Source organism: Chrysemys picta, chromosome 11 (genome assembly GCF_011386835.1).
Source record: "Chrysemys picta bellii isolate R12L10 chromosome 11, ASM1138683v2, whole genome shotgun sequence".
NCBI classification, from domain to species: Eukaryota; Metazoa; Chordata; order Testudines; family Emydidae; genus Chrysemys; species Chrysemys picta.
The window spans coordinates 62,181,220-62,208,243 of record NC_088801.1 but is presented as its reverse complement, the minus strand read 5'-3'; the positions used below and the strand labels follow the sequence as shown (position 1 = coordinate 62,208,243).

At 44.6% G+C, this 27,024-nt stretch overlaps 2 protein-coding genes across 11 annotated transcripts in view; one reads left to right on the top strand and one right to left on the bottom strand.

The window, feature by feature from the left end:
* On the bottom strand, nt 1-22,891 carry FASTKD2 (FAST kinase domains 2). Of its 7 annotated transcripts, none has more exons than XM_065562110.1 (12): nt 22,762-22,891; nt 19,941-20,750; nt 18,787-18,890; nt 16,660-16,768; nt 15,261-15,384; nt 12,597-12,736; nt 11,522-11,694; nt 10,881-11,044; nt 8,140-8,361; nt 4,484-4,571; nt 1,220-1,334; nt 1-766 (listed from the first exon to the last, which is right to left on the bottom strand). In XM_065562110.1, exons 2-12 carry the CDS (start codon nt 20,640-20,642, stop codon nt 647-649), a joined length of 2,061 nt encoding a protein of 686 aa, XP_065418182.1. In that variant the 5' UTR covers nt 20,643-20,750; nt 22,762-22,891; the 3' UTR covers nt 1-646. The 7 variants fall into 7 exon arrangements, with proteins under 7 accessions (XP_065418182.1, XP_008170739.2, XP_065418185.1 ...); XM_008172517.4 differs by having other exon boundaries at nt 22,746-22,863; XM_065562113.1 differs by having other exon boundaries at nt 22,807-22,841.
* The window catches only part of MDH1B (malate dehydrogenase 1B), a 23,088-nt gene continuing 18,907 nt past the window's right edge, over nt 22,844-27,024 (top strand). For 2 of the 4 annotated variants that reach the window (XM_005306067.4, XM_005306066.4), the window contains exon 1: nt 22,844-22,998. In XM_005306067.4, the coding sequence (XP_005306124.2) occupies nt 22,977-22,998 (22 nt within the window). In that variant the 5' untranslated portion in view covers nt 22,844-22,976. Of the gene's footprint in view, nt 22,999-23,395; nt 23,452-27,024 lie in introns of those variants that run through there. The other 2 variants (XM_065562122.1, XM_065562121.1) reach the window with 1 other exon arrangement.

Sequence of the window (27,024 nt, the reverse complement as noted above, 5' to 3'; positions counted from 1 at the left end):
TGACATTTACAAGACAATTTATATGAGGGACAGAATCTTACATCTATGAGTCTCAGAGCGCTTTATAACAGAGGGAAAGGCTTGAGACTGAAGAAGCATGGAGAATAAAGAATCATTTGCTTTCCCAGACTTCTGGGAACAAGACGAGAAAATTATTTTTTGAGTTACAAACTTGTCCAGAGATTTGGGAGTTTCGATTTTCCACTCCAGTCAATATCTAATGATTTACTGCTTTTCTGGCTAGAGTTCTTACTGAAAGCTAATGACGGACTGACTCATGTTGTTCCACTCTCACTACAGTGAAAGCAGTCATAGTCCCAACTGCTCTGAAAGATTGTTACACTTCCCCAGTTCAAGAACACATGAGAAGTTTAGCCCATTGGAGTAGCCTATATGTAATTTAAAAAAAAAAAAATTGAGATTTTCAATTTTTTTTTTTTAAATGCAGTCAATTATTGTTTAAGGAGCCTTGGCAATAGAAGCAGTTATTTGCTAAAGAACTCCTTTGGTAGATATAGTTGAATTTACAAACTTTCTACAGGGTACAATGTCTTGAGGCATTTTTCAGGAATATATGAAACCGCTTCCCTCTTCTTGTGAATGTCTGTGATGGGGAAAAAAGCAGATCTGAAGTTCCCAGTCCATTTTAAATAGTATCCTGCAAATTCACATCAGAAACAGGAAAAGCATCTGCTGAATAGATTTCTCCCTTCAAACACTCAATTGCTTCTTCTTTCTTCAGATTTTTAAACTCCTGGTAGTGGACCTTAGTGGAGAGGAGAGGAAAGGAAAGGAAAAGGTGCATTAGTTCTGCTGCTAAATCACAAACTCACATTGTCTTGTGAACCAAGGCACTTAGTAAAGGGAAACCGATGCATTCCAGAAAGTGATCGGTTCAGATCAGCAATTCCACGTGAAAACAGGTCAATGAGTCAATATCTGATCAAATTCATGCAAGGTTCTGAGGAACTGAATTCAGTAACTCAGTTTTAGCTTTTGGAGAATTATGGTGTAGTTCATGACAAAGAAACGATCAAACTCCACCTGGACATAGTTTACCATAGTGGAGTCCCTTTGCCCAACACCATAGAATACCATCACTGATCAAGGAGTTTTTCCAGCAGTGTCAATTTAGGTTAAGCTCACCACTCCCAGTACTCTGTTCTTCACCTATCATACATGTCACCATATTGATGAGAACTGCATTTAGACTTCTTACCAGTATCACATGATAGCCGAGTTTTTTCAGATGTCTCATCTTCATTGCCAGCTTGCCTTGGGGGTGTCTTGTGCCAAAACAGAAAGCAGACGGAGAAGCACAGAGAACAGCCACTCTAAAGCCAAAAACAGTAATAATTTCTGAGGGAGCTGGCAAACAGCATTATGTTGGTGCATTTTAAGTATTCTTCACAGTTAACTGTTCAGAAAATGCCTTTAATATTAAGGAATAGCACTGCTGTGTTTGTTTATTGCTAATATTTTTGTACATTTCTAATTTAATCATTCTTTTGCTTCTCCGGACTTAAGCAACTTAAATCCCTCTCTCCTGCAATGTGTTTTATCTAGGTGCCGAGGGCTGCCCATGCAGTTCTTACGGCAAAGATTGAACTCTCAGGTCTCAAATCATTCTGCAACTTCTGGAGAAGTTCAGAATGGTGCATTATGTGAAATAGAAGCATCCAAAATATGGGATTGCATCAGGGATGCAATCCCATGCTCTGGGTGTCCTGAAACTTCTGACTGCCGGATGCTGGACGACAGGGTTGGATCACTCAATAATTGCCCTGTTCTGTTCATTCCCTATGAAGCATCTGGCATTGGCTACTGGTGGAAGACAGGATACTGGGATAGATGGACCATTGGTCTGACCCAGTATGGCAATTCCTATGTTCTTACACATGTAACATTTATTTCCTTCTTTCTTCCATTATCTGCTGTACAAATCCCTAACCTGCTTGGAAGGTTCAGAAAAGTTCAATGATTTGGTAGCCTGACAAGCAGTATTGGCACAGAGTAACCAGTTCCCTTTTTCCCCCCCAATAGACAGACAGAAATTAATCTGTGCAAGACCATGCATCACTTAGATCCCACCTAAGCCCTCAAAATACGACTTAAGTGGTGTCAACAAGGGATATGTTATTGTTAGAGATCCAAAATCTGCAGTATCATTGTGGTCTCAAAGTCATGATTTAGGTTTCCTAGTTTGTAAGACGGTTCAAAAATTGGGTCAATGGATTTATACATACTTCATTTACTTAAAAAAAAACCCCAACATTCCTTAGCATAGAGTTGAATTGCTCTCTCCATTCTAACACGGAATAGAGATCTAGTTTTTCACGCAATGCATAATTAGACTGGAACTCATTGCCACAGGATCCTGTTGAGGTTAACTTTAGTAAGTGTCACAGAGGGATTCAACATTTATATAGATAACAAGAATATTCACAGCTGTAGTTAATGCAAAAAATTTTTTGGAAGAGAATCAAAATCTCATGTTTCAGGATTTATGCTAAACTCTAATTATTAGGGGAGGAGGCCCTGTTTTGGTGTTGATATATTGGAGAGGGTTCAGAGACACGGGAATGATTAAAGGATTGGAAAACACATCTTATAGCAACAGATTCAAAGACTTCAATCTGCTCAGTTTAACAGAGAGGGTTAAGGGGTGACTTTATCCCAGGCTATAAGTACCTACATATGGGGAACAGAAATTTGATAAAGGGGGAGGGAGGGAGGGAGCTCTTCAATCTAGTGGACAAAGGTATAACACGATCCAATGGCTGGAAGTTGAAGCTAGACAAATTCAGACTGGAAATAATGTGTAATGTTTTAACAGTGAGGGTAATTAACCGTTGGAACAATTCATCAAGAGTCATGGTGGATTCTCCATCACTGGCAATTTTTAAACCAAGACTGGCTGTTTTTCTAAGAGAGATGCTCTAGTTCAAACAGGAGTTAATTCAGGGAAGTTCTGACATCCTGCCTAACACAGGTCATAGACTAGATGATCAAAGTGATCCGCCCCTTCTGGCCTTATAACCTAGGAGACCTTTATGAGGGCAGATTATCCCACATCTACCCACTGTGGAGTTTCTTGCATCTGCCACTGAAGCATCCAGGGCTGGTCCCTGTTGGAGGCAAGATACTGGACTAGGCCCTGTGTGACGTTGTGCAGTCTATATGGTTTTATAAAAACTTGATAATAAGTGAATATAATGTAACTGGAATTTGCTTCATGCAAAAGGTCTCTTGTAAGGTATCATTACAACGTTTATAATCTACTGAATGTGATCATCCTATTTGTATAAATATACCACTCTTGTATCTAAAACTAGAAATATAAATATAACTCTCAGGGACTATTGTAATTATGCAAAGTGTGAGCCATTAATGGTGGTTTGGAATCTTGATGCCTCCCATTAACCAGGACCATTGTCTGTAGATGGTGTAGATGGCTGTGTTTTACCTGTGAGTCTTCCTATGTGTGTGTGTGCTGGCAAGTCGGCAATGAAGTCTTGCAGTGACATGTGATCATGTTACCTGAACTGGAATCCATCTTTAACCTGGCGCTTTTCCAGTGAGGGGGAGTGGAAACCCAGAGGGACAAAGGGTTCACGCCTTATGCAGAAGATATATAAAGGGGTGGAACAGAACAAAGGGAAAAGAAGAGCCATCATGAAGAATCTCCTAGCTACCATCTGAGCTGGAAGAAGAGCTGTACCAGGGGAAAGAATTGTGCCTAGCCCTGGAAGCTGTCCAGTCTGAGAAAAAGTTTACTGAAGCATCTCTGAGTGTGAGATTATCTGTATTCAGTTTGATTAGACATAGATTTGCCATTTTATTTTATTTTGCTTGGTGACTTACTTTGTTCTGTCTGTTACTACTTGGAATCACTTAAATCCTACTTTCTGTATTTAATAACATCACTTTTTACTTATTAATTAACTCAGAGTATGTATGAATACCTGGGGGAACAAACAACTGTGCAGCATCTCTCTCTATCAGTGTTATAGAAGGCGAACAATTTATGAGTTTACCCTGTATAAGCTTTATACAGGGTAAAACGGATTTATTTGGGTTTAGACCCCACTGGGAGTTGGGCATCTGAGTGCTAAAGACAAGCACACTTCTGTGAGCTGTTTTCAGGTAAACCTGCAGCTTTGGGGCAAGTAATTCAGACCCTGGGTCTGTGCTGGAGCAGACGGGAGTGTCCGGCTCAGCAAGACAGGGTGCTGGAGTCCTGAGCTGGCAGGGAAAACAGGAGCAGAGGTAGTCTTGGTACATTAGGTGGCAGCTCCCAAGGGGGTTTCTGTGATCCAACCCGTCACACTGGTCTGATCCAGAATGACAATTCTTATGCTCCTGTGAGAGCACAGAGAATGTGAATTACTGGCTCTGCAGATCAATGAGCCAAAGAAGCAACAGGAAGAGCCTCACATAGAATATAGCCTGGTAAAGAAAACTTGTAACCAAATAAAGGTACCTTTGAACATCTGGAGCATCGGCAGGATCATCTACTTCAGTTACTGGAAGCACTTTTTTTCTGTCTGCATCCATTTTGATTTCAAAATCTGAAAGCAAAACAGTCAAATATTAAATGGCACAAGAGGCTTTGACCATGTAAAGAGGCTTTGATCATTCCAATATATTTCATGGAATCAATGGAAAAGAAACAGCTATAACTATTGCATTTGTGGGACAGTTTGCACAATATATTGCAGTTCCTTCGAGAGCAACAAATATATTCAGCTGGCACTTTGACACAGTCAGAAAAGGTGCTCGTTATCGCAAATCATAGATACAGTATGCCTAGGTGTATCAATTCAGGATTTAAAGAAAAAAAAAATTCTGACCAGGTTGCTATGAAACCTCAGACAGATCCATACATATTCCCTTGTCCTTTTATCACTGGGTTTGATAAATTTAGGAATAAAAATACCAGAAGTATAATAAGTGAATCAGGTAATGAAAAAAGCAACAAAGAGTCCTGTGGCACCTTATAGACACATGCGTCTGATGAAGTGGGTATTCACCCACAAAAGCTTATGCTCCAATACATCTGTTAGTCTATAAGGTGCCACAGGACTCATTGTTGTTTTTTACAGATCCAGACTAACACGGCTACCCCTCTGATACTTGACACAGGTAATGCAAGTAGCTTGCAAATGATATCATCATAGAAGTATAAAACCTGCATACAAAAGAAACCATACACCATGGAACTTTACTAAATTTATAAATGGTCTCTCAATGAAGGTCATATCCTGTTTAAATCAAAGAAAAAGGAAAACTGTTCCACAAAAAAAGGCCAATTTTAACAAATTAAGGGGACTGGTAAGGGAAGTGGATTGGGCAAACGTATTAATGGATTTAAAGGCAGAAGAAGCCTGGGATTACTTTAAGTTAAAGATGCATGAGCTGTCGGAGGCCTGTATTCCAAAAAAGGGAAAAAGATTACTAAGCAAGAGATTTAGACCGAGCTGGATGAGCGACCGACTCAAAGGGGCGATTAGGAAAAAACAGAAAGCGTATAAAGAGTGGAAGAGGGGAGGGATCAGTAAGGAAATGTACCTAAGTGAAGTCAGAGAATGTAGAGATAGAGTGAGAAAGGCCAAAGGCCGTGTAGAGTTGGACCTAGCGAGGGGAATTAAAAGCAATAGTAAGAGGTTTTATAGCCACATAAATAGGAAGAAAGCAAAGAAAGAAGAAGTGGGACCGCTGAAGTCTATTGCCGGAGAGGAGATTAAAGACAATCTAGGCATGGCGCAATATCTTAATGAATATTTTGCATCGGTGTTTAATGAGGCCAATGAAGGTATTAGGGATACTAGCACCACTACAGAGGGGCATTCAGGATGGGGGATTACCGTATCCGAGGTAGAAACAAAACTTGAACGCCTTAATGGGGCTAAGTCGGGAGGACCGGACGATCTACATCCGAGAATATTGAAGGAATTGGCGCGGGAAATAGCAGGCCCGTTAGCGATAATATTTAATGAATCTGTAAACTCGGGGGTGGTCCCGTTAGACTGGAGAATAGCTAATGTGGTTCCTATTTTCAAGAAAGGGAAAAAAAGTGATCCGGGTAACTACAGGCCTGTTAGTTTAACATCTGTAGTGTGCAAGGTATTAGAGAAAATTCTGAAAGAGAAACTAGTTGAGGACCTGGAGGGTAGTGGCAATTGCGATAAATTACAACATGGTTTTACGAAGGGCAGATCGTGCCAAACGAATCTGATCTCCTTCTTTGAGAAAGTAACGGATTTATTAGATAAGGGAAATGCGGTGGACCTAATATACCTGGATTTCAGTAAAGCGTTTGATACTGTACCCCATGAGGAATTATTAGTTAAACTGAAAAACATGGGGATCGATATGAAAATCCAGAGGTGGATAAGGAATTGGTTAATGGGGAGAATGCAGCGGGTTGTATTAAAGGGTGAACTGTCAGGTTGGAGGGAGGTTACTAGTGGAGTGCCTCAAGGTTCGGTTTTGGGACCCATTTTATTTAATCTATTTATAACTGACCTCGGAACCGATTGCAGGAGTGGGCTGATAAAATTTGCGGATGATACGAAGGTGGGAGGCGTTGTAAATTCGGAGGAGGATAGGGATATCCTGCAGGGAGACTTGAATGAGCTTGTGAATTGGAGTATCAGAAATAAGATGAAATTTAATAGTGAAAAGTGTAAGGTGATGCATTTGGGGATGACTAATAACAATTTTAGTTACAAGATGGGGACGCATTGGTTAGAAGTAACGGAAGAGGAGAAGGACCTAGGGGTTCTTGTAGACCGCAGGATGACTATGAGTCGACAATGTGACGTGGCGGTGAAAAAAGCCAATGCTGTCTTGGGATGCATTAGGCGAGGTATATCTAGTAGGGATAAGGAGGTCCTGCTTCCATTGTACAAGGCGCTGGTGAGACCTCATTTGGAGTACTGTGTGCAGTTCTGGTCTCCCATGTTTAAAAAAGATGAACTCAAACTGGAACGGGTGCAGAGAAGGGCCACTAGGATGATCAGAGGAATGGAAAAGCTGTCGTACGAAAGGAGACTAGAGGAGCTTGGGTTGTTTAGTCTGACAAAGCGAAGGCTGAGAGGGGATATGATTGCTATCTTTAAATATATTAGAGGGATTGATACAAGGGAGGGAGAAGAATTATTCCAGCTTAGTACTAACGTGGATACCAGAACGAATGGATACAAACTGGCCGTGGGGAAGTTCAGACTTGAAATTAGACGAAGGTTTCTGACCGTCAGAGGGGTGAAATATTGGAACGGCCTACCGAGGGAAACGGTGGGGGCGACGGACCTGTCTGGTTTTAAGATAAAGTTAGATAAGTTTATGGAGGGAATGGTTTAATGGTAAAACATAGTAGTCAAGGAAAGCCAAGCAATGGTGGGTAAATAGTATAATGGCTAACGGGGTCGGGCTGGAGACTCTTGCCTATATGCTCGGGGTCTTACTGATCGCCACATTTGGGGTAGGGAAGGAATTTTCCTCCAGGGCAGATTGGCTGAGCCTCTGGAGGTTTTTCGCCTTCCTCCGCAGCATGGGGCAGGGATCTCTAGCAGGAGGGTCTCTGCTGATTGAAGTCACTAAAAACAGGATTGGGGACTTCAACAGCAGAGTCCAGGGAAGGGGTAGGGACGGTTTTATGGCCTGCAGCATGCAGGGGGTCAGACCAGATGATCATAATGGTCCCTTCTGACCTTAAAGTCTATGAGTCTATGAGCTAAAACAATCACCTTGAAGTTTCATATTTTGCCATCTTGTATTGTTTCTTTAATCCAAGATTTAAAAAGTATGTTAGCATTAAAAGGTCAGTGTTGTTTAATATAGTTATGGCCTATTGGGTTTATGTAGGATTAGTTGCATCAAAAGCCAGATTTTAACCACGAAAAGCCCAATGCAATTTTACAAACCAGAGCAGTAACAATATTTTAGTCAACTATCCAACTATTCTAACGTGAATGTCATAGAAAATACAACCATAAAGGCATAGTTGCCAAATAGACCTTATCACCAGAAATTTATATTTTAAACCCCTTATATTATAGGTAATAGTTGCCAGTCCATTTCTCTACCACTATAAATCAATATTCAAAGACACATGACAATGAACTGGTCCCATACCAATGTTGTAATCATGTGGCAGTTGGATGTTTTGCTGAAACATACGCTCATCTCCCAGAAGTTTCAGCAGAGCCATCTGAACCTCAGGGAGATCAGAAACCAAAGGTGAGGAGGGTTTCTTTATAAAGACAGTTGCTGGTTTGGTGAATGAAGGACTATCAAGTTCCAGACAAACGTTCACACTGTGCACCATCATTTCATTCTGCTCCTTGTTGAGGCCATCTGAAAAAAGGATAGAAATGTAGCATTATAGTGGACTCATTATATTTATATTGTATCGTTTTATCTCATGAAATCCACAATTTCACTGGCTACTATTTGCAGTATGAAGAGATTTCAGCTTTGCTGAGCAGTAGATTAACTCCAGATTAGGCATAATAAAACTAATTGTTTCTTGAAAAGATGCCATCAAGACGTCGTTAAAACCTTCTTGTTCTATACAGCTATCTAAGCAATTTACAAGACACACATTACTGTAGAATCAATCTCCTGGTGAGGGAGAGCAATGCTATTATTCCCATTGTACAGATGGAGAACTGAGGCACAAAGAGGCTAAGACTTATCCAAGGTCACCAAGAAAGTTTGTGACAGAGCAGGGAGTTGAACCCCAGGGCTCCCAGGGTCTAGGTTACCACCCTAACCACTGGACCATCCACTCTTGAAAGTCTGAAATCTATTCATTTACTCACTTTTCCCCCCTCTATTGTGCACAGCTACACACGTTACCCTGTTACAGCAGGGATACTAATAAGTGTAAAACAGTTATGCACACATGGAGGCTGTTCTTAAAAAAAAAACTTTAATGGATATTGATAAAACACAAGAAGTCAAGTCACATTTTGGATGTCACTTTGAGAGCATGCTTTAACAGTACCAAACTATAGAGCTGAGCAAAATTCTTCAGCTGAATGGCAAATTCTCTGATAAAATGCAGGTTTTGGGGTGAGTGAAACTATTTGCAAGTTTGGATAAAATTCAGCAAATAGTTTCGGGGAAAAAAATTGTGGAAATGTTTTTTCAAAACAACTGCAAACATTTCATTTTATCTGAATGGATTTTTTTCATTTCAGTGGGAAAAGCCAATAAATAAATAAATAAATAAAATATATCAATTTCAGTTCAAAATAAACTGATTTTTTCCCCCTTTGATTCAGCCAGTGAATGGAAGAGTCAATTATTCACTTAGTGGTACTGAACTATTCAGGTTCCAAGTAGACAGACTGTTTTGTTGAAGTGTAGGGACTAACAGAACGTCCCAGAGTATACAGAATCTGCAAGCAACAAATACACTTACACCCTGACTCAGTGCCAAACTAAGCAATTAGCTGTAGAGAATTATAACACGAAGCTGAACGACTACCTTGAACCATTTCAGTTAGGGTCCTTCATCCTAAAGCAAAACAGTCAAGCAACTTCTAACCACGAGTTGTATTTTGAGCTAAACTTTGATTTAGCTGAAAAACATGCATCACTTTGGTTATTTTTTTTTTAAATGTTCTTGGAAAAATCTTGAATGCGTGTCCCAGAAGAATCCACAATTTGTTCACATCTGACTTTCTACAACAAATCTTACACTTACTATCTTTCAGTTACCTAGAAAACACTTTCCTCATTACTGAAGTGTCTTATCTGAAAATGGTACCTCCAACAGCACAATACACCCCAACACCATGATGAGGGCATTGGTTCAGTGCTGAGTCTGAGGACAGAGTCTCCTGAATCACTCACAAGTAACAACAACTTGCAGAACTCAGTTTTTTATTTCATATCCAATATTAACCCATCTGCCCCACTTAGCTTGTGAGCTTCAATGCAACCACACCCTAAAGCAGGGGTCTCAAACATGCGGCCCACGGGGTTATTTTCTGTGGCCTGCGAGCTCCTCGCAGCCCCCCGGCCCTCCCCCAGCGTTTACCTAGAGCGGCTCCGGCCAGACACACACCGGGGGCAGAACGGGGAACCGCAGCCAATGGGAGCTGCTAGGGGCAGTGCCTGAAGCAACAGCAAACACACCCACCCCTGTGCCCCTCGTTCCCCAGGTTCTGGCCACTTCCCGGAGCGGCGCGGGGGCAGGGCAGGCAGGGAGCCTGCCCTGCCCCTGGTGCGCGTCAGGCCGGAGCCCGCCCCCCGAACCCCTCCTGCAGCCAAACCCCCTGCCCTGAGCCCCCTGCCGCGCCCTGCACCCCGAGCCCCCTGCCGCGCCCTGCACCCCTCCTGCACCCCAACCCCCTGCCGCACCCTGCACCCCGACCCCCTGCCCTGAGCCCCCTACTGCCCCCTGCCGCACCCCTCACCCCAACTCCCTCTGCCCTGAGCCCCCGTCACACCCTGCACCCAAACCTCCTGCCCTGAGCCCCCTGCTGCACCCTGCCGCATCCCTCACCCCAACTCCCTCTGCCCTGAGCCCCCGCCACACCCCACACCCCTCCTGCACCCCCAGAGTTGGGGTGGGGATTTTGAGGAAGGGGTTGGAATGGGGGCGGGGAAGAGGTGGGAAGAGGTGGGGCAGGGGCGGGGCCTCATGGAAGGGGTGGAGTGGGGGCGGGGCCGAGTGCAGCGGGGGGGAGGTGTCAGGAAATGCAGCCCTCAGGCCAATGTACTAATCCACATGTGGCCCTCGTGGTCATTTGAGATTGAGACCCCTGCCCTAAGGAGTGATTGTGTTGAAGCTACTACTACTCTTCTCTACACATTACTGTGAATTCAATGGCATAACACACATGAATACATTAATGCCTGACCTGATTTTAGTAACTCGTTGAGGTTGTCCTCTTGCAGGAGCTGACTAAGTGCAGGCTGGGGCAAATAGTCTAAAACGCAAAATGAATACACTGCCTTCAGCAGACCCACATTAGAAATCCTGGTGAGGTAGTTATTCAAGGCACCGTTGAGAGACTCCAGGAACCTTCAAAAGAAAAAAAAGAAAAAAAAGACATCTTTACATACCAATTTATAAATAAACTCAGACTTTCCTAAAAATCTCTATAAAATATAAATCCATACTTTTGAAATAAAACCCCAGACATTCCAATTTACTTGGATAACCAGAACCCAAGTCCAGCATCTAAGCTTCCCGCTAGCTACAACCTGTTCACCACTTTTATCAGTCTACCACTTAAGTGATGGGCACCCATTCTCTATTACATCTTGTGCATTCTCTATTACATTGCTTTACTGTTTGGAAAAAATGTATATCTGCCTTTTTTTTATAATAGTGAAAGGTATAGCAAGTTTACCTCACAGATTAGTAAAACAGGACCAAGTGAGAATTATTTCACAACTGGAATCCAAGATCAGTAGCAGGTACTCTTTCGGGTGCCTGTTCAGACACCCACATAACAACTATGTAATTTAACACAAGGCCTTCTAAGCCAGAACTTACTCCTGATTTTGGCATTTGGGAACATGGTTGAGAAGTGAATACACCCGGAGAACACCTAGAATATACTTCAGGTTCAGGGATTCAGGATGACTTGTCACCTTCTCAGCCAAAATATCCATCAGCTCAACAGGTCGAAAGCGAAGTCCCCCGAAGGCAGACAAAAGAAGGACAAGCTAAAACGCGCAAAAAAAAAAAAAAAAAAAAGTATATGAAGAAAAACCATTTTTAAGGCTAAAACCAACAAATTAAACCTAGAGTAAGAGCCTCAATATGGAAATTTACTTAATTGTCTGGTGTTATAGCATCAGAGAGGTTTTTAAAAATGAAAATAAACTTTTGAAAATTGTAATATTTTGTTAGGAGCATGACTAACTGTATTATTTATTACCATACTGCAATAAATAGGAGAACAATGGACTGTTGAACTCTCAAACACTTATTAAAATATTTAAACTAATATTGTCTCGTTGTTTCCCTCTGATCCACCCTCTGTATGTCTGTATCCCTCTGTTGTTTCTTGTCTTACACTTAGATTGCAAGCTCTTTGGGGCAGGGACTGCCTTTTGGTTCTGTGTTTGTCTAGCACTGAGCAGAAGGGTTCAGGTCCATGATGAGGGCTTGTCGGTGCTACACTAACACAAATAAAACAACGACAGCCAATGTACCAGTTTTCCTGAAGATTTCCCCTCAACCAATCTGTATAAATAGACAGTGTTGTTTCAAAGATATACATCAAGAAAAAGAAGTTTGAAACTGACATTTTCCAGCCATGGACCAATTTCTACCAAGTTATTCCTATTAAACGTTCATGAAAAGAAACCAGAGAAAAACTGCATTGTTTTTTATGCCCTTAGAAAATTCAAACATTATGTAGTTGCTCTACATGTAGAGCAAAACTGGAATTTATGCCCAATTTTAAGCCCATTTCAGAATGCAAACTGAAGTACTGAGTCATAACTAGCAACTCTATAAATTGTGTTTGTGTGCGCCTGGGCACAGCTGAGTACTGGCAGTTCTAGTGGTGTCACCTGGGCACAGCTGAGTACTGGCAGTTCTAGCGGTGTCACTACCTCACCTGATTAGTGTCCCACATGTAGATGTGGGAAGTCACGTAGTTTGCTATTGCTGAACACAGAGCCACATTGCGGTACCGGAGGATGCTGCATGATTTCAGAACATGGATTAGCTGCCAAAATGAAAAACCATGGATACTCTCTGTAACAGAGGAACAAAAAAAATAACAGTGACTGTGAGCTGCGCATTGTGGGATACGACTGGGACCAGCAGCCAGCGGCGTGTGCTGTGAAAAATCAGATGGGGAGCCATGGAAGAGACTGGGACTGGCTGGGCAAAGGAGACCGGGATGAAAAGTTTGGGGATACAGACTGGGACTTTGACTAGGAGCATAGAGGGGGGATGTTGGGACTAATTGGGCAAGGAGACTGGAACTAGGATGAGAATGCTGAGGAGTGGAGACAGACTGGTTTGGTGAGGAAAACAAGACTGGGACAAGGAGTTGAGGGTGGGGGAAGAGACATGGCTGGGACAGGGCAGAAGGGACGACGCTTGAGAGGAGAGGAATGAGCAGAAAAGTCTGTGCCCACCAGAGCCTGGAATGGAACCCAAACATCCTGAATCTTACCATTCCTTTGCCTATGGGTTTCACAGCTATTTGCAGACAGCAATGTGTCTCATCCCTCTCTAGTGCTGGTCCGTATTGAGGATCACCAACTATTATTGCTATAAGTTACTCCCTTATATGTAGAGGCAGAGGTGTATGAGCTGGATCTAAAGCAGTGGTTTTCAATCTTTTTTCATTTGTGGACCTATAAAAAAAATTTTGAATGGAGATTTCCCTTTGGAAATCTTAGACAGTCTGTGTACCCCCTGTGCGCAGACCACAGGTTGAAAATCACTTGTCTAAACATTCCATTCTTGCTGATGACCTTTATGTGGGCATCAGTATGATATCACAGGATGGAATTTGGTTTTTTTAAGTTTGCTTTTAAAACCCTAGGAAATTATACGTACGGATACACATGCACACACAAACCCCAAAACAATTTGTATTAAAAGAAAAATAGCAAGGCTGCAAAGTCGAACACTCAAAAGTTAGGAAATGCAAGAATTAAGGCTTCCTGTGTAACCTTAATTCAGTTCCCCTAGTGCATATGCATTATGATACAGTCTGTAATTTCATGATCTCATTCTATTTTTTCTACAAGACCTGTGCCTCGTTCAGTGCACAGGATGGACGTGATCAGGGGATCATCAGGGTTGCATAATGAAGGAGGTTGTTGTCTAGCCCCTGCTTCATTTGTTGTAATAGTTGGAAGGCGTATATTGAATGAGACAGATGACTGCAGAAATAGGAAGGATGGCCTCATGGTTAAGGCTACTTGAATGTCATCCTGGATTCTATCCTTGACAAGCTTTGTCTTCTATCCTTCAATCCTATGTAATGCTGGGAAAATCACTTAACCCAATGTGTTCCTCATTCTCTGGGTACCCAGGTTGAGACCCTGGAATCTGATTTGCAGAACTGCTGAGCACTCACAGCTGCAAGTTAAATCAAGAGGAGCTGTGCTTCAAACATATAAGTGCCAAATAACGCTAAGTGCTCTGAAAAAATCAGGTCCAATGCATTTCAGATTGGGAACTCAAAATTAGTGGACACTTCTGACTTTAATATCTGTGTGCTTCAGTCCAGCATATTTAAAATGCAGATACCACTACCTCACTCTTCGGTGTTATGAAAATAAATCCACATTTGTGAAGCACTCAGATATTATAGTGATAAATGCCACAGAAAAGCAAATTAGGAAATTAATAATTCTGTCTTCAGAGCAGGATTTGACTCACGTGTAGTAAATAAGACCTATGTCTGTACGCTAAACAATGAGGATGCAACAAAGTATTCAATAGCTTCATACTATGAATACCATCCATCCTGTACATTAATGAAGCAGGGATCCCGTGGGAGAAAACAGTTTGTTGCCATATAATTAAAGATTATATCATAAGGTATATGCACAAGGAGACCAAATTAAGGCTGCACATGCAACCTGAACTTTGACATTTCCTACCTTTTGAGGGCTTGACTTCGCAACATTAATGTTCTTTTACCATAGGTTTGGATGCAAGAGTATATATTAATACATATTGATCAATTATGTCTACAATACTTATTGCAAAGGTCTGAGTAAAGGTCAGAGAATTAACCTTCATTTTAAGTTCCTTTGGGCTCGACTGAGCCATCATTTATTAAGCCGAACTCAATAACGAAATCCACTTAATCATGTCCCCTTTTGCTTACTCCCTAAACACAGAGTTGTCAATTCATACTATGAGATGCAAATTTCCAGTTCAGAAACAGTTTTAAAAGCACATCTGAAACCACTAATTTTACTTGCTGGCCTTTAGTTAGCATTTTCTCTATTTATAGAATTTGGGGAAAAGAAAACAGAATTTTAACTTCAGAGCTATGAAGAGTGCCATTATAATCCACAGAGATGACATTTCATGGTATTAACGAGGGCAGAGACCATAAGAACTACTTTCTTTGATCATCCATCAGTCCTCCAAATTTTTTGTACTGTATTTTGTCTGATGGATCTGTATTGTTAGACTACAAAACAATCATGTTTTCTGGGTTTAAAAGGAAATTGGAATAAGACATTTTCATTAGGAAGAGTCAGAGTAAAGGAGAGGGTAAGTTTAAAAATTCACTTTAACTCACCAATGATTTTGTTAGTCGAGGCATCCAGGAGTAGGATGGAGCAGTGATTCATCGCAGCCAGAGCACTAAACATGTTTTGAGCATTCAGAGGAGTCAAGTGGTCCAGCTCTCTCAAAACTCTATCCTAAAATGAATTCAATTTGATTAGACTCTTCATTCTTGGCATTGGCAGTCCAAATTATCTCTGCCGAAGAATTAAGTGAGTTGGGAAGATCAAAACTACTCCAATCCAGTAACCTCACCAGATTCGCACTGAAGAAAGGGTTGGAAGGAGCTTAAAATAATTCCTTCCAATCGCTTTTCTTATAGAAACAACTACAGCTATTCTAATGTTTAGTGTGAGCTGTCCTTAAAAAGTTCTCAGGTGCTCCCGTTTCTTCCTTGAATAAAATCAATACAAGAGGAACTTAATACTTATTCCTGGTTACTATGTATATAGTTTTCCTACCAGTACTTGAAAGAATGGTGGATTGCTACTTAGCATGGATGGCATATTTACCAATACTGCAGAGTCAGGATGATATCTAGTCTTTGCCATGTGCAAGAACTCTAAGTTATTCTAAATCCTTAGTAAATGACTCACTATTTTCTATTGCCCTTTGTGATACACCTTTGGCAGATGTACACTAAATTAAACAAGATTTAAAAAACTGGTGAAGCTAAAGTTAGTGGGCCCACTTCTGATATCACTTAAGCCACAGTAAATCAGGAGTGACTGTTTGCATGGTTAGGGTTATACTGACGCAACCAGCAGCAAAAATTAGGCCCACTAATTTCAGTTTCACCAGCTCTTAAAATAGTTTCACCCAGTACATTCTCAAAGACATATAAAGGGCAATGAAAAAATGTATCAGTAATAGAAAAAAATGTCAAAACAATGTTTAAAAATACTACATCAACCCCAGCTCCTTTCACTGGATTCAGAAAACATTTTAAGAATTCCATTCTATTGGAACTAGGGCAGATGTAGTTACTTGCCTCTCAATAGCATGATTCATTACATACAAAGCCCTGTTACAATGAAGCTCACAGATAGCATCTTATTTTTATGCGACCAATTTCTTACATAAACATCTCCACACTTTCTATCCCTATGCATGGTTTGACTTTCCCACCCTCTACTTATTTAAGTCCCTCCTGCAGACATCTCTCTGTTGGGCAGGCTACAGCAAACTTAATTGACATGTATAGTCATTGTTTCCCCTTTCTCAAACCACTGTTTCCTTGCTTACCTGTCCCTGGAGGATGAGCAACTTGGGGAAGTTACCATTCATTTTCAATGTCTGGAAACTGCCTAGCGTACAACAGGTGCTACCATAAACAACTAATAAATAGCAACACAGGAGCAATAGCTATGCAGGAATAATAGTAGGACCCACCAATGATTTTAATCTTTTACCTCAATTTTCCTTTTGAGAGAGAGTGGGGCATCTTTCCCAAAGCATTTCATCATGCTTTGCAACATAAAAATGTTACTGATCTTTGGAATTCGCTGCTCCACCAGTAACCTGATAAGGGAAAAAATGGAATTGGTTTAAGGAGGCTTGGCCTACACACACACACACAAGTTGCACCAGTAAAGCTCTGCTTATTTTTGGCAGGAGCAGGCACACATCTGTCTTCCATGGATGAATCCTGAGTTAAACTGGTGTAGTTCCTCACTCCTCTTACACACACACACACACACACACACACACACACTTTTTCTTTAAAAAAAAAAAAAACTGGCGCAGCTCTACACTGACGTAGTTAAATTGACTTAATAGCAACGTGGCCATCTCCTGACACTGAAGTAACTACACTGGCATGAGATATCAGTAGGAGGACTTCTCACTACGTGCCATGTTCTGTCCGGCAACCTTTCTAAACTCCACTGCCCAAGCAGTGCAGAGGACCCTGGAATGCCCACCCATACCGCACCACGCTTACACTGATGCAGAATGCTGCTGTGTGGACACAGTGCTGCAACAGTGCAACATACACCAATGCAAGCGCAACAGAGTGAACACATGGCAGGGAAATAGTTTAGTATCAGTTTAACTAAACTGACGTAACTTATCCCAGTGCAATTTCTCTGTGGAGACAAGCCCCCAGTGACCCATGAAATTCAGGAGAGCCTCATACAGGTCACAGCAAAGTGGAGCAGATGGAAAGGAGAACAAGTGATACTATGGTCTGTAGGAGAAGAACAGGATCTTGATATAGCAGAAGGCAAAGCATCACACAGAGAAGGACTCTGATCTGGTGTATCTGTGGTTGCCATTTTGGCTCAGTAGGAAACAAAATGACTAAAGAGCCCCAAAACCCCCAACGCTTTCAACCAGTATTTTTTTTAATCAAATATCAGAGCACTAGTTTTGGAAATTCCAGTGTCTGTATGGCAGTGGAAGGCTCTGAAACTGATCCACTGAGATTGACATTTCCCTGTGAACAGGTAGGAGTTTGATTAATCAAGATGGAGCCAAAGTCTTCTAAGTGAAAAATAGAGAGGGATAACCTACTTTCCTCCAGAACTGTGCACCTGAACTTCTAACAGAATATGCTGTTATTTAACCAACATGCCCATCCTTTTGTAGCTGGAGCTGAAATTGAATTGATACATACAATACAAATCCACCAATATGTTCTGTTAGAAGCTCAGGAACACTAGATCTCTGAAGGGGTGAGCAGATGGGGCTTTGTAGACTAACAATCTGAGTACAAAACCACCACCCATAAACAAGTTATTCTGAAACAAGAATAGATGTAATGCTTCTCCCACCCCTACATTTGAATACAGGCAGAATACAAGGTAAAATGGTATTCCAACTCAATGGCTTTTCCTATTGAAATCAAGAAGAAGAATACCTAGCTGAAACATAGGGCTTTTCACTAATAGATCTCAAAGCACTATACAAAGGAGGGCAGTTTTATCCTCACTTTACAAATGGGGACACTAAAATACAGAGAGGTGGAATGACTTGCCCAAGGTCACCGAGCAGGCCTGTGGCAGAGACCAGGTCTCCTGTGCCATGGTCCAGTGTTCTAACCTATCTCCACCCTTTCTGCTGAGAATGCCAACAATGATGCCAAAGAGAGCTATTTGTTTCAGCTACTATCTGATGGTAATGACTTGGGCCCCAATCCTGCAATGAGCTTCTCAGGGTGGACTCTGCACAGAGCTGTCACACAGAGTTCAATGTAGAATTACAGCCATGGTCACTACAGAGTGTCCCTGATTGTCTAAGACCGTGTAAAGTTACTTAAAGGTTCAAGTGTCTTCCTGCTTTGGACATTTCTACCATATTTTACATATGAGAACACTGCAGGGATTACTAAAATGTTCTAATACAATATATCATTAAATAATCCTCAAGAAAACGCTAAAAATGTAAGCCAGAAAATATCGAAGTGTATTTTTGGCAGAAGAGTAAAGATGCTCACTCTCCTTTCATGCCATATTTATTTTCCTCCAACAGAAATAAATGGTCACATGACAAGACTTGTAAGTAAGGAAACCATAAAAAAAAAATGTAATTGTTCTCACTGTAATCCAGCTTGAAGAGCATCCACATTTCTGCTTTTTCCCATTGTTGCCAAGGTGGCTGCCAGAACAGTGACACATCGGTCATCAAATTCATTGAGGCGCTCCTATTAAAGATATTTTCACAATGTTAGAATGTTAGAAAATTCTTAAGACTAAGTGGTGGAATGGTCAATTTTTACCAGCTATCTTAGCGCCCCCCTATCTCCCCTGCCCACACAAAGAAAAAGGTCAAGTCACTGGGGCTGATTCTACTTTGACCTACACACTGGTATAATTCTACTGACTTCTGTGGAGTTAACTCCCAATTTCCCCTGAGAAAATGAGAAATCAGGCCTAAAAGAAAAATCGCATGTAATAAGTCAGTGCCCTCTTTCCCTCTGAAAGTTGCATACTGCTTTATTAAAACACATACAACTCTACAAAGTAGGATGGGTTGGCTAGGTGCAGAGTTAGGGGGAGGTGGAGGTAAGGATGAGGACAGACTGGTCTAAGGGAACAGAAAGGGAAGAAACAGGGAGAAAGTTTCACACAGTGGGTGGGTGGAGTAGTTGGTGGGGGGCTCTGAAGAAAGTCAAGAAAGAATCTCCCAGGGCAGCAGCAGGTCCAGAAATGGAGAAACCCTCACCTAGCACAGCATGAAAGTCATATGATGCTCAGAGGACGTCCCTAGTTGCATCAGCAGCTAGGGAAGGTCCTGTAAAAATCCCCAAGACAAGGGGAGCATAATACAGCTAATAGTGGGTAGACCAAAGAAAGCTCCCAGAAGCAGCAGGTGAAGGAACAGGGAGTCAAGGAGGACACTGGCCTGTGCCCTCAAATCAAAATATCAAAAATACCTTTCCTCACGACTGCTCACTCTCAAACCTGCTTCATATCATGTGAGGAGAAAGGAGAGGGGGAAGGGAGGGTGGAGGAGAAAAGAGTTTTTCTAAGCCTCAAACAGATCTAGAGTTTTGGCACAGCCTGAAGCGCAAGTATTCTTTCAGCCCTCTCTCTTTATATGGTGTGTGTGTGTAGAGGAATGAAAATAAAGCATGGGCAGAACTCAAACCACAGGCATTCCATGTGGAGACCCTCCAAGGCTATAGCCTCTACAACCTGTAAGAACTGGCGCTGGAATTTTATTCCAATCTTTAAAAGATTCCAATACTTACCTGACAGACCCTCAGCAAAGTCTGAACCAGTTGAGTGTTCTGGGGTACCTCTAGCTTCACCACAGCATGTAGACTGTATACCAAGTCATCACAACACATGCTCCTAGAATTTTTCATCAGACACTGACATAGCTGCATAAATGCAGGATGCTCGACCATCAGTTGTTTCTCATAACGCTTCTGGTCTTCGGACAGCTTTTTGGTAAGCATCCACACAGCATTAAAACAAGAACTACAATGCTTCTCAGAAATAGCATACTTTGAAACTAGGTCTAATACATCACAGGGAGATGTGCATTTTTGAAGGTCATCAAAGAACTGCTGTGACTGACTCCTTTTGCTCTTCACTACCAGATTCTCTTCAACAACACTTCTATCTTCTTCTAGAGGGTCCACGGCACTAGATGAACTTTGCACATGTTCATCTAATAGAGTCTTTGTAGCATTCTGTTCTTGTACAGTGGCATCTCCTTTACTATAAACAGGCACCCCCTGAGACAACAATCGGAGAGATGGTTCAAGCCGCCGAGGAGGAACATTTAACAGGAATCTTCTCAGGTTCACACTTTGTATGGCACTCTTACGTCTACTGATCCCTAATGTGTATGTCCTCATTGTAGTTCTAAAGTTGGGACCCAGTTTAGAACCACATACATGCAAATGTCTGATTGTCCTTATCAAATAACCCACTTTATTGTTCATTTTTGCTACTGTTATAAACAGCTTTCAAATGCCAGCTCACAAGACAGGGCCTTAATCAGATTCAAGGCCACAGAAACAGGTCTTTGGACACCAGGTAAAATGCATTATCTGTGAAATCAATTGAAAATTATAAAATCATTTACAAGCTTTTGGTTTAAAGGTTAAAATACCACATCTACCAACACATCTTTTACAGAGGGAACCTGAAACAGACAGCTCTGGAAATAGTTCATTTTCATTTGTAATCAGTCATTAATTAATGAGCATCTTCTGCTTCTGATTCCACAATTACACAGGGTCTCATGGTCACAAAACTGTTGCAATTCCACAGTAAAATTGAAGAGGGACAGGATTTGAAGAGAAACTGGGAAGACTTAAACCCTGATCTTGCATCTACACTGGTAAATTGATTTAAATGGGTCTCCACACACACTGGCACAGAGGTCTGTCCTCATGGGTGCACTTACAGGACCGAGTCCAAAGTCTGTACCTTCACTTTCCTGATTTCCTTTTCCCCAAGCCTCCCGGAGCCATGTGCCACTCCTGATTTACCAGAAGTGATAAAATTCTGACACTTACAACAAATTCAGCAGGTAGACAACATAGAGATAGGAGCCTCTAGAAATGTCTGAGACAGATAGAAGACCTATATTATGAGACTAAACAGGACCAAGTAAAAGATAACACCATACATTTAACTATTAAGGGCTTCCTGCACCTTTCTTTGCACAACCCAAGGGCTTCTATCAAAGGTTGCATCCATTTTTGTGGTGCAGACAGAAGTCATGGATCCAGTTAACTCATGGGGAGTCTTGGGTGTTCAAGAAATGTATGATCAGGGCCTGATGTCATAACTTGCATAATAACTACAAATGTTATGAAGAGAAATTAAAGCTCATAATTTATGGAACAATCTGATGTACTAGGACCAGACAGGACTCCGTTTCTCTCATGAACAGCACGCCACAAGTAGAAGACACATTTCAGTACAGGCAGTAGAAATCTTCAGGGATTTTACTTTCAGACCTGCAGAATTTCTGAAGGGAAATGGACATTTTTTTATTTTTCAATCCACTTAAGTCTATTATGTTTTAATGAGATATAACTGAAGGTATAATTGTAAGCAGAATTCTGTGTATTTTAGGGCAGAAAGGAGTCCATGTTGTAGCCCTTTGTTGTGGAAGACTAACAGTTCTGCGGCAACTTCAAGCAAGATATAAATTAAAGATGTATTATCATTAAATATGAAGACTAAGAGCAATTAGAATTGTTTCTTTTTTATTAAGTTTTGATTTTACACTACTGACAAATTTTTAATTATCAACATGCTAAAAATTGTGCAGAAACTACAGTTGCATATTAGAAGTTGTATGGAGAAAACCTGGAAGTTTTAGCAGACAGATAGCAGTTGAGCATTTAAGTAGCTGGGGTGGCACTTCTCTCTTTTCCATTTGCAGATGCATGCAGAGGGGACTTTTAAGATTTAGGGGGAGGCTCCAACCCCAACTTTCATAACTCAGCAACCAGGTGCCCCATTAACTGCATGTTTCTGTTAACACAAGCAGCTGCAAAAGAGTTAGCAACGGTTCTCTTTAAGCAGTTATCTTTAGGTTTCAACCGTTGACCACAGGGCAGATCACACACATCTCAGAGGTGCAGTTTCAGGCTGCCTGCAGACTCAGGCAGACACCACTGTTTCGGCTATGTGCCATTTACAAAGCTAAACGTACGCCTTCGTGGTCACAAGGCTTATAACCTTCTTTAAAAGAAACCTCAGGGTCCGGAGCACCATGGAAGCCGGGGTGGATCCTGCACCTCAGCTGCACGATACACGGGCCCTGATCGTCACATACCAGCAGAGACACCTGTGAACGCCCCGTGGCTTCATGGCCTGAGCCCATGGAAGCCCCCCACGGGGACACCCCACCCCACCCCACCACACCCACACACCAGCGGGGACCGGGGCAGACCCCCCCCGTCACCCGCACTGTGGGGACTCACAAGCCCCCTGACCCCCGCCGCGGCTGGAGGCAGCCGGTTAGTCCCGGGCCCTCTCGCTATTCCAGGGAAGCAGCCAGGCTGATTCCCCAAGGGCGACCTCACCAGACAGTGAACCGACCCGGCTACGCCTCATGCGAGCGGCCTACAGGAGCCGCCATGATACCTTCCTGACGTGCCCTCTATACATCTCGCGAGAGTACGGGGCGGACCAGGGGACAACTTCTCGCGCTCTCCCTCGCGCGGCGAGGTTGACGAGAGGCAGCGTCGCCACGTTGCTAAGCAACATCCAGGCGCCGCTGCCCAAGGGGCTCGTGCCCCGCCGCCAGTCACCTCATGGCAAAGTTCGTGCTGGCTGGTGAGAGACCCGCCCGCTCCCCCAGAGACTCCCCCGCGGGGCCGGGGACTCGAGGAGTGGGACCGGCGGCGGCGGAGCGGCGGGTGCTGAGCTAGTTATGAGCTAGTTAGCGGGGAGAGGGATACGGCCACGTTGGGAGGGGCAGTTAGGGGAAGGGGGGCAGTTAGAGGGGCCAGGGAGGGCTATGGGGGCAGTTAGAGGGGACAGGAAGGGGGCAGGGATATGAGGGGCAGAGAGGGATATAGGCTGTTGGAGGGGCATGGGGGAAGTTAGAGGGCTATGTATAGGGTTACCATATTTTGTGCCTCCAAATGGAGGACACTCCCCGGGGGGCCGGCCCCGGCCCCGCCCCCAGCCCCGCCCACGCCCCCGCCCCAACTCCGCCCCCTCCCCAAGTCTCCGCCCCCTCCCCTGCTTCCCGCGAACATTTAATTCGCGGGAAGCCTGAAGCAGGTAAGGGGGGGGGGGGGGGAGGAGGCGCGGCCCAGGCTGGTCCCCCCACGGCTCCAGCCTGGGTCGGCTCGGGCCCTGGGGTGCCGGCCCCGACCGACTACCCCCCGGCTCCCAGCCCCGCGGGCCCGGCGCACCCCCCAGCTCCCCGACCCCGGCTTCCGGACCCCGGCGCACTCCCCGGCTTCCGGACCCCGGCGCACTCCCCGGCTCCCCGACCCCGGCTCCCAGCCCGGCTCCCCGACCCCGGCTCCCCGACCCCGGCGCACCCCCCGGCTCCCCGACCCGGGCTCCCGGCCCGGCGCACCCCCCGGCTCCCAGCCCCGCGGGCCCGGCGCACACCCCGACCCCGACCCCGGCTCCCCGACCCCGGCGCACCCGCCGGCTCCCCGACCCCGGCGCACCCCCCGGCTCCCCGACCCCGGCTCCCAGCCCGGCTCCCCGACCCCGGCTCCCCGACCCCGGCGCACGCCCCGGCTCCCCGACCCCGGCGCACGCCCCGGCTCCCGGCCCCGGCTCCCCGACCCCGGCGCACGCCCCAGCTCCCAGCCCGGCTCCCCGACCCCGGCTCCCAGCCCAGCTCCCCGACCCCGGCGCACTCCCCGGCTCCCCGACCCCGGCGCACGCCCCGGCTCCCCGACCCCGGCTCCCCGACCCCGGCGCACGCCCCGGCTCCCCGGCCCCGGCTCCCCGACCCCGGCGCACGCCCCGGCTCCCCGACCCCGGCTCCCAGCCCGGCTCCCCGACCCCGGCTCCCCGACCCCGGCGCACGCCCCGGCTCCCCGGCCCCGGCTCCCCGGCCCCGGCGCACGCCCCGGCTCCCCGACCCCGGCTCCCAGCCCGGCTCCCCGACCCCGGCGCACCCCCCGGCTCCCCGACCCCGGCGCACTCCCCGGCTCCCGGCCCCGGCTCCCCGATCCCGGCCCCCTCCCCGGCTCCCCGACCCCGGCGCACTCCCCGGCTCCCCGACCCCGGCTCCCCGACCCCGGCGCACCCCCCGGCTCCCCGACCCGGGCTCCCGGCCCGGCGCACCCCCCGGCTCCCAGCCCCGCGGGCCCGGCGCACACCCCGACCCGGCTCCCGGCTCCGCGGGCCCGGCCCGGCTCCCCGACCCGGCTCCGCGGGCCCGGACCGGCCCCGCGCCCCCCGGCTCCCGGCCCCGCGCCCAGCCCGGCCCCCTGCACCATGCCCCCGGCCCCGGACAAAGAGGCCCCGGCCGAGCCTCCCGATTTTCCCGGACATGCCCGGCTTTTGGGGATTTCCCCCCGGACGGGGATTTGAGCCCCCAAAAGCCGGACATGTCCGGGAAAATCCGGACGTATGGTAACCCTAGCTATGGGGGCAGTTAGAGGGGCCAGGGAGGGCTATGGGGGCAGTTGGAGGAAGGGGGCAGGGATATGGGGGGCAGAGAGGTATAGGCAGTTGGAGGAGACAGGGAGAGGTATGGGGGCAGTTAGGGCAGGGAGAGGATTTGGGGGCAGCTCCATGCTCACTCAATTCATATCCTTCGGGGCCCATATAGGCTTGTTTCACATTCTGTAGTGTTTTACCCAGCCTGGTGGTAGGGATGAGGCCTCACCTGCTCTCCCTGGGAGCCTTATACATCTCAGTGCCAGGAAGATTTCCCTTACACTCAGACTAAATGTTGCTCTTCAGCACACTCATTATTGCAGGCCTTAGCATCCAAGAGTGGTCCATGATTGCAGCATAGAGGGTTTATCAAACTGCCCTGTTCAGTTGCACATGCATTTTGTATTTGCTGTTACATAATGTTGCAAATACATCTGATTTGCTGTCTACTATCAGACCTTGTCTTCATTCCATATTATTGGGTTTGGTTTCTTTCTTCCATGGTATCCTAGTATTTTTGATTATTTTATTCCAGATATATTACTTCTTTTTTCAAATGAAATTTCATTTTGTTACGTTATGGCTGTTTTTTTTTTAAATTACTCTGTGTCCAGTGGTAGCAATAGTGTGAGGAGTATAAATCATACAACTCTCAACTTGGTCTCATTTGGAAATGAAATATTTTTTTCTGTTGTGGCTCATTAATGAAGATGTTAAGATAACAACAACAGTAAATATTACATCCTTATCATTACACTTGCATTATGGCTGGTTAGCCAGTGTTCAGGACCAATGGCACAGTTCCTAGCTAAACCAATTTGAACATAGTTGGAGAGTAAGATTTCACAAGAAACTTTATCAAATGATTACCTCTAACTCTTTTCCCCTCATTCATGAAGGTAATTGACTTCAATGGGATATGAATGTAAGCAGGCACTTAAATGCAATCCTGAATTGGGATGCTTTCCTGAACTGATTTTCAAGCATGTATATCATCTAGAAAGACTGATGTGTTCACTTTTTTCAAGTCTTACCTGTTCTTTATAAGTACAGTAGAATATTGCTAGTCTGCAGACTTATAATTCTTACAAGTAATGGTATTGTCTTCCCATCTCAGCAAAAATTTAATAGCACAGAGAGCGCTGTAGTGATGTCACATATTACTACATCTTCATTACATTTACAAAATATGCTACAGAATATTTAGAGTGTGTCTACACTGTAATTAAACAGCCATGGCTGACCCATGTCAGCTGACTCAGGCTATGGGGCCAAAAAATTGCAGTGTAGATGTTTGGGTTTGGTCTGGAGCCTGGGCTCTGGGACCCTCCTTCCTCGTGGGATCCCAGAGCCCAGGCTCCATCCCAAGCCCGGATGTCTACACTGCAGTTTTACAGCTCCACAGCCCAAGCCGTGCAAGTTCAAGTCAGCTGACACAGACTAGTCACGGGTGTTTAATTGCAGTATAGACATATCCTTAGCAGTATATCATGGAGTATAGTCATACATAATCAAAAATGGCACTTGACATATAAATGAACAGCATGCGCTTTAATTCTGTATCCTTGCATTTTAAAAAATTGCCTTGTCACTTAGGTCCCTATCCTGTAAAGTTTCCCATGTGGGTAGTCCCCTATTGACTTCACTGGGGCTCCATGCAGATGCAGTGAGATCTGGCTGTGTAGTGCACCTTGAAGGATTGTAGCCTAACTTATAAGATTCAGTTATCCTGGTTAGGGTCTCCCGGTCATTAGCATGAGTTAGTCAGGTTCTGCTTTTTAAAGAGACTCTCTTACTTCTGGATTTTCAAAGCTTTTATTTTCTTGTTAAAGACAGATTTTTTAAAAAGAAAAAAAGAAAAGAATTACAGTATCTTAGCTATTTCTGAATCATCGTTAATTTCATCTCCCTCTTCATTTATTAATGGACCTTCTTCCTACTGCTACTATCACCCCCGCTATATCCTCCTTAACCCCTTTAAAGTTAAGCATGTGAATAAATACTTTTGTTGAATTGGAGTTTAGATGTCTTAGGTCCCTAAAATTTTCTTCCCTGGTTTTTAATATCCTTATACTCAGGGCCGGCTCCAGGCACCAGCTTGGCAAGCAGGTGCTTGGGGTGGCCACTCCGGAGAGGGGCGGCAGGTCCAGCTATTCGTCGGCAATTCGGTGGACGGTCCCTCACTCCTGCTCGGAGCGAAGGACCTTCTGCCGAATTGCCATCGCG